Genomic DNA, 8,056 nt, shown 5'->3' with positions numbered 1-8,056 from the left:
GGAAACAATGAATGATTGTTCATTGTGTCTACACCCAAATCAGATTATCTTTACCTCTCACACACATTTTAAGATAGATACTATTGTATGTCACCCAGGGTGAGGGTAATGAGTTCAGCTCTGAGAACTCGCTAATTGAAACTGATGGGGCTCCGACTCTGAATATCAGGGGGGGAAAAAAGGCTAGGTTCAGACTTGTTAGTGAATGATTAAGATGATATTTTCAGGACCCTGAGTGAATGAGGTCAAGATAAACGTGAGATACAGTTTGAGTGTAAAGCCTCACTGACCTGTTCATCCTTCATTACGAATCTGCATACATTGTGGAAAAAAGCCCTTATATATGTGCAACATATGGCTGCTTCATTTACTTTTAATTGAAGAACCACTTTAGACTTAAAGATATCTCTCCTAAACAACAAAAAGACTATTGAATCAATATGATGGATTATTAAATGAGTGTCATGAAAGCAAGCTAGCTTGTCAGTGCAGCTTTGTCTCCTGCGTGACATTACTTCCTCAAGAATAAAACATGTGTCTAGTTAGCAAAGTTAGAGGTGCAAATGTAACAACCTGATCCCCCATCCGAACTTTCAGATCTCAATTGGAGTGAGTTAATTCTGTTCTCTTAAAATTAGATATGGTTAGTCTCCTGTTTTTACTTTTGTAGAGGAACATTGAAGGGTAAACATATATACTGTATTTGTCAAATGTAATCAAAATGTACCATTCCCTAAAATTCAGAATTAAATTTTATTTGCAATGGTATTCTTTAACCTTAGATACTTTAAGCAGAGATACACCTTTATTGGACATTTCTTTAATATTTGCTTAATTGTGCAATCTGGTTTGCAGAAAATTTGACATTTATCCAGACCTAGGGTCTTATGCATTAGATGCCACACTCAGAATACTGATCATTCATATCCAAATTAATATGACAATTAGGGAAAGCAGATTAAAAATCAGATAGTTGAAGCATGTGTGATTACTTTAGTACCATACCCATTGCTCAGTAATCACTGACACATTCATTTACATGTTTCCTTCCCTGGTGTCTACAGGACCATTGGTTAGGCAGAGATCATGTAATGCCATTTCATTTCTCATTATGAAGAAAAAAAATAGTTTAAAGGGATAGTTCATCCAAAAATGAAAATTCTGTAATCATTTACTCAACTTGCTCCAATCCTGTATGACTTTCTTCTGTGGCACACAAAAAGAGATGTTAAGCAGAATGACAACCTCAGTCAGTAGGGGGGGGGGTCTGTGTGGGTGCCTCGTGCCGCCCCCCTGCAAGATGCTGCCCTGGGCAACTACCCATGTTGCCCATGCCTAAATCTGCCACTGACCTCAGTTACCATTAACTTTTGTTGTAAGATGCAATGAAAGTGAATGGTAACTGAGACTAACATACTGCCTAACATCTCCTTTTGTGCTCCATGGATAAAATAAAGTCATTAAAATTTGCAACAAAAAAGTAAATAATGACAGAATTGTCTTATTTGGGTGAACCATCCCTTTACTCTGAAATTGTACTGATTCTGAAATTCTATAATCTCCATAATACAACAGTGACAAGTTATCACAGTGTCAAGTGAGCACAAATAAATAAATATTGTGCAATTTTCCATAACTCCGCAATTCCGGATAATTACTTTGAATGTAGTGTGAGAACTCTCTCTTGTGGTTTTATTAAATTAAGCATGGATTCCTCTCAGTTCATTGCTGGCATTCTGGGACAATTCAGTGTTTCAGATTAGCTGGACTTTTACATGAGCTAAGCAATGCTATAAGCAAGTTCATAAAGGAGTTCTGACCTTCACTGTGCACCCCCAAAACACCTCAAAGGCAGCAAAAACAACTCAAAACTTAGTAAAAAATGTGAACGTGTGCTATGTGACCAATCCAGACTTCACTGACTCCCCCAGTCCTAATAATAAGCAGCCAGTGGTGCAAAACTCTAATCCCGGAGAAGATTCATGGTACAATGTAAAAAAGCAGAGTGCTAGGCCAACCTAGTCACTCACATCCTTAAAAAAGCTTGGTCACTTGAGTGACATGCATTCTGAAACTCCTTAATTAAACAATTAAGATCAGGACAGTCAAGCAGTTTTATAAGAACGCAAGAGGGTAACATTAAACAGTGATTTTGTTCTGTGACCTCATTGTGGTTCACAATGCCAGAGGAGCAGGTGGCTGGCCATGATCATCTTTGGACTGTGTGCTGTTGGTAAAGAGTTTTGACTACAAGTATGAGTGTGTAGAATAGTATGCATTAGTGTCTGTGTGGGTGTTCACAATTTATTTGTGAAAACAATTAGGATGGGGGTTTGTGTGTAAAGACAAAATTCAAGAGGCTCGTCTTTCACAGCCCTGAGATGGTAAAGACCCTGTGTGAAGGGGTCTCGTATATACACCAAAAAGTTTAAATGCACTGGATTGGTAATTTTAGTCCATAAGTGAATGGGTGCTTCAGTGGCAGGCTGGTGAAACCGGATCACATGAGGCAGCACTTGCTTTTGTGGTTGTGTGGGTCTTTGAAACGCAGTCTCTGTTTAGGGCGGTACTTCTCCAGGTATGTCAGCTGCTTGCTGTTGATGGCGCCCCGACGTTTCCTGTGGAAAAAATATGTACATGTAGCCATCAACCATATAACTGAGAATTTTGATCTGTGAGAAGAATCTTAACAAATATGGTAAACAAAGTAATTAATATATGCACATTTTGTGATAATCTGTTATTACTGTATATGCTATATGCTTATTTGTTTGCTTGTTTTTAAGTCCATGTCAGCTTCTATGGATATTTTAATGGCAAAATACAGATTAAAATATAATTGGTAATACAACTAAAGACCAATATAAGATGTTAGAAATATTCCGAGTTCAATACAAGTAACACTCAATCGACAGCATTTGTGGAATAATATTGATTACCACAAAAATGTATTTTGACTTGCCCCTTTAAAAAAATCTGGGTTCCATTGAGGCACTTACAATAGAAGTGAATGGGTCCAATCCCCTGTAAAAGTGACTGTAAAAATTATGATTTAAACAACTTTACAGCTCAAATAATACATGAGTTTTAACAGAAGAATTAATGTAATTGCTTTTATAAAATTATAAGCTTCAAATTTCTGCCTTTAAACCCTCCAAAAATTGGCCCCATTGTAAGTGCCTCACTGTAACCTCGATTTTTGCTTTTTTTTTACTTTAAGAAAAGGAGGGACAAGTCTAAATTATTTTCTGTGTCATCAACAATATGCCACAAATGCTGTCAATTGAGCTTAACTTGAATTGAACTCAAGGAATATACCTTTAAGATCCATTTTGCTATACTACAAGTCCTAATTCAATCTGAATAATTTGTGTTGCACAATTACTTGTAACACGTTAATGCTGCATAATCACTGTGATAAATTAGCACTGCATAATTTTGGCATTGTGTTAGTACTGAATAATTAATCATTATGCCCTAGTCCTGCATCATTTACTGTGATGTTGCTTGCTTTTATGATTGGGTGTTGTGTCGTTTACTGTAAGGTGTCAGAGACGTATTGTTTGCTGTAATGTATACTCACTGTCTGATGAACTGAATGGCATCCTCATATTTCATCCCACTCTCTATAAGTGCCAGAGCCACCAGCACTGGAGCACTGCAACATACACACAGCATTTACTACCAGGAAACCTCAACTGCTCAAACAGCTTGTGTGTGAAGCCCACCAAAAGCAACAGGCATTTCTAGGAAAAGGGTTTCTTGAGAACCATTAAACCCTGAGCAAGGAAACTACCTAGTGCATGTGACGACAAGTTTTCAGTTGAAGTAGTTTACGTTTTTGTGAAAGGTAAGACACATTATTGTATTACACAGGAGGCTTTTACATATATAGGGGATCTTTGAACACATACGCCTTAATGAAGAGACCGGGCTGCAGAGTTACTCCAAAAATAATCAAGATTACAATTACAGCTGCCACAAATAACTAATCGTGAAGTATAAATTACTGCATTCCATTCAAGTCTACTCATGTTGCATTAAAATTTTCTGTTTACGTGTTTTTTTTGCAGTGGTTAAGTAACCATAGTAACCAATCACAGACATGTGTGTTGCTCATTGTCTGTGTATAATTTATTCAACATTTGATTTTTTTGTTGTTGTTTATGTTGTTAAGAGGATCAATGTGAATATCACTGTTTATTGTTGTTGTGCACATCAGTAAATCAAGACTGTCAATAATGTAATTGAGGGACACAGTTTTGAACTTATTTTGGATGTGTAGCCTACATGAAGAATATGGCACACATATTGCCCACATAAAATAAGTTTTTAATGTAAATTGTATTAATCAAATTAAATAGCAATTACAATTATCAAGAGAATTTAACTACAATAAAATATTTTTTGTCATAATAATGCAGCCCTGAAAATCAGAACATTTTAAAACCAGAACAGTTAGGCCGTATATAAAAATTTGTTTTATTAAACTAATATCATGATACGCTAATGCCAAAATTACTAGAATACAATACATTTTGAATTGAAGAGCAATGTCACTCCCCATTAGGGACCTTTATCTATTTTTAAAAGTTGCACTAAGGATACAAGCTTTGAAGTCTCCACTGAGTGTGCCCCTTTCCAATGCGTAACAAAACAAACTGGGCCTAGTAAAGCAAACATTGGCTCGCTGTCAAAAACTGCTGAGGGCTCCCACAGGACTGGCAACCTACGTCAGAGAGGCTGGTGCTTAACTTTTTGGCGAAAGGGTCAGAGGTCAAAGTGGGAGGAGGGCAGGCAGGGTTAACCAGAGTGCCATTAGCCTACCACCACTCCAGCATTTTGACCGTCTGGCTTGATGCTTTAAGCACCACAGCTTAATTAAGGTCTGTGCGTGTTTTGACAGCTGGCAAGATAAGAGGTCAACACAGTGACTACACCAGGATCCTCAGCTGAGAAGAGATATAGGGAACACAGAGGAGCAATTAAGAGAGCTGCTTCTCAACCATTTCCGTCTTTGGACATCAACCTTTTTGCCTCGATTAATAAACTTGGATTAATATTGTGTGTCCAAGTTGACAATTGGTTTTGGCACAAAGTGGTCAGGCAGGGACAATGTGTTTGACCAGGACAGGACACAGGCCAAGACTGAGGACTGTCACAGAAGGTATTTGTGGTAAAGCAAAAAAATATGATTAAAAAAAACGAATGTAAACAGTAAATCTCAAACACTGCACTAACACAAGCCAACCTAAAACTCTGGCAGAGATTTTGCGCACACAATGCTTGATTGCATTCTGATGGTGAATGAGAGCAACAGGTCCTGGGAAAAGGTCCCTGTCTAACAGGCTTGATATGTTTGAGAAATAGAATGAAGCTCACCAACAATGTTTGACCACCATGAGGAGGAGATGTCGGATGAGCATTTTAATGTCTATATAAGAGTATGTGAGTGGTGCAAATTGGAAGTAGAGCAGGGAGCATAATTGCGAGATTCTGCTTGGAGCACGGAGCGTCTTTGTTCTATAATGCTCCAAGATCTCTTCATCATAAGCACAAGACATATTACCACCCATGTCAGCAAGAATTCACTGCGTGTTAAAGTGGAGCTGTATCTCGGTGCAAATTATGGTTTGGAGCAAACTTTGAGCAGGGATTCTCTCATAAGTGAGATGGGACCGAGTAAAGAGCAGGAAATTGAAACCCATAGTGGATTTAGAGCGGAGCAACTGCAGAACTTGGGGAGTGGAAACTGCTGATGCTCCACTCATATACTCTGGTCTACACGTTCTAAATACCTAAACCCCAGCGCCCTTACACCAGGCTGAAAATGAGCAATTAGACCTGCATGTAATCTGTGTCTGCAGAATTATGTAAAAATATGCACAAATTTGACTGCATAGTTTGGGCCCTGGTGTTAATTTTTTAAATGTACGTTTTAGAAATGTACAAAGTTAAAAAGTTCCCTGTATAATTTACAGCATTAATTGAGAGAAAAATTATTTCATATGTAAGCAAAATGAACATTATCCTCGTGCGATCCCACGTTCACATGCGTGAACGTTGTATTTTGGCTTCACTATCTGCCACACATAATTTAAACCAACTGAATACGGTTTACAAGACTCTAGATTGCCATTTAAGGGTTAAACTTTTGGCACATCAAGTCATGTGATGCTTCTACAGGTGCAAAGCCAACAAAAGTGCCTCTGGAAAGAAAACTAAGTGTTTTCGTAGAAACCTGTTTTGGTGTAAAGAGTAGCGTCTCTAGTTTTGTTTGATATGCCGCTTTAAAAAATGCATTAATTTTTCACGCGCTGATAAACATGATGTCCACATACGTGGATTTTGGGACATCATTCCCTCAAAAGTTGAAAAAACTTGTTAGTTATTTTGAATAACTTTCAACATTAACACATCTGTGGGTCACTTCTCTTCATTTTAATTAAAATTTTGTTATCACTGTACAATTTGGTTCTATTCATGAACATTAGTTAATGCATTCCTATATTCACTGTGCATTTTCACACTGAGAATCAATGGGTTTATCCAAAAGCTGAAAAATACTGCTTTCAGAGGATTTACATGATGAAAATAAGGTGTATTTCAAGCTGTTCTGAGACCAGTGCAGACATACAGCACACTAGAGGTTAAGGCATTCACTAAAAAGGGAGCAAGGGAGCAACCCATAGCTCTCTATGCAGCTGAGTGCATTCACTCCTAAAATCAGACCAGAAGTTCAGGTTCAGGATGCAGATGATGTTTGAACTACTCAACATGTTTGGCAGACATGGGGCAATGGTAATCAGTACATAGATGCAGAATTTATAATGTATAATTTTATTTTAAACATGGTTGGCAGTGATTGGATGATGCTGGCCATTACTTTGAATCAGAATTCATTATGCTAATTTCTGATGTAATGGCTGTAACGTCTCAAAAACATGAATAACCAACACTCCTGGAAACATAATAAAAAATTTGATTAAAAAAATCTGACTTTCTATAGCTTGGTCTTATTTAAAATTTCACAACTTAGTCCCGCTGTCCCCATATGTGGAAAACTACTTGCCCTAGAATTTATTTATTTTTGCTAGTTTATTAGGTGCTATTAATTACAAATCAAAAAGGAAAATGGAAAATGCACACATCAGTCATGCTGTGGTCTCAGGAGGTTATAACGTAAATATACCCAAATTATTCAGAATAGAATCAAATCGTATAGAAATCGGATTCAAATCGAAAGCTTGTGAATCTGAATCAAATCAGGAAATCTGTATCAATAACCAGTACTACTTTCAGTCCAATTAGAGATATGCAATGTTTTATATTTTGGAGTTATGTGATGTATTACTGATTTCCTACCACTCACCGACCCAGTCCAGCCACACAGTGCACAGCCACACAGCAGCCTGGATCCTCACAAAACTTATTCTTCAGCAGACTGAGCCAGTCATCCACAATCTTTGTAGGAGGAGGTGCACCATCATCAAACGGCCAGTCCTGGGTGAGAGAAACAGTAGGATGAGATCTGTAAACAAAGGGTGTTTTTAAATATGGATTACTGTGTGTCTGTATTGAAAAGGAACCAGAGAGGGGAAAAAGAAGGAGAGGAAAAAGAAAAGGACAGAAGGTAAAAATAAAACATTAATGAAGTGAAGAATCATTCCTATCATCACCAGCAGGTGGTGCTGTACAGGACAGCATTAAACAGCATCTTTGCTCTTTCTCAGATTCACAGCAGCCTTCAAAACCCTTTGATGATTCCTGTGTGATTTTCACAAGTTATGCAACAGCAAACATGGCAAGTCCACTCGTCCTGTCGCTTTTGCCAGTTCAATAAGATTTTTCAAAAACAGCTCCATTTCAGCACCATGTGCAAGAGCTGAATCATCAGAAATGTCATTTAAGGAACAGAGCAAACAGACACAAAAATGTCTAGTTCAACAAGCTCTTTAATAAAAGTCAAAGTTTAACATATATTAAACCTCTACATTTCTTATGACTTGATCAATAGTTGGAGCTGCTCAGCAATCACATGCGATCTTGCTCTTTA

General features: G+C 37.6%; 1 protein-coding gene across 6 annotated transcripts in view; it reads right to left on the bottom strand.

Moving 5' to 3' along the window:
* Window positions 1-734: 734 nt before the first annotated feature.
* LOC127454327 (protein tyrosine phosphatase type IVA 3) overlaps window positions 735-8,056 on the bottom strand; it is a 52,344-nt gene continuing 45,022 nt past the window's right edge. For all 6 annotated transcript variants that reach the window (XM_051721446.1, XM_051721448.1, XM_051721444.1 and 3 more), the window contains 3 exons: window positions 7,373-7,503; window positions 3,584-3,658; window positions 735-2,618 (listed from right to left, as the gene is read on the bottom strand). In XM_051721446.1, the coding sequence (XP_051577406.1) occupies window positions 2,501-2,618; window positions 3,584-3,658; window positions 7,373-7,503 (324 nt within the window). In that variant the 3' untranslated portion in view covers window positions 735-2,500. The remainder of the gene's footprint in view (window positions 2,619-3,583; window positions 3,659-7,372; window positions 7,504-8,056) is intronic.

The sequence above is a fragment of the Myxocyprinus asiaticus genome, chromosome 16 (assembly GCF_019703515.2).
Source record: "Myxocyprinus asiaticus isolate MX2 ecotype Aquarium Trade chromosome 16, UBuf_Myxa_2, whole genome shotgun sequence".
NCBI lineage: Eukaryota > Metazoa > Chordata > Actinopteri > Cypriniformes > Catostomidae > Myxocyprinus > Myxocyprinus asiaticus.
The sequence above is the reverse complement of the archived record's forward strand: the minus strand, read 5'-3'. Positions and strand labels throughout refer to the sequence as shown.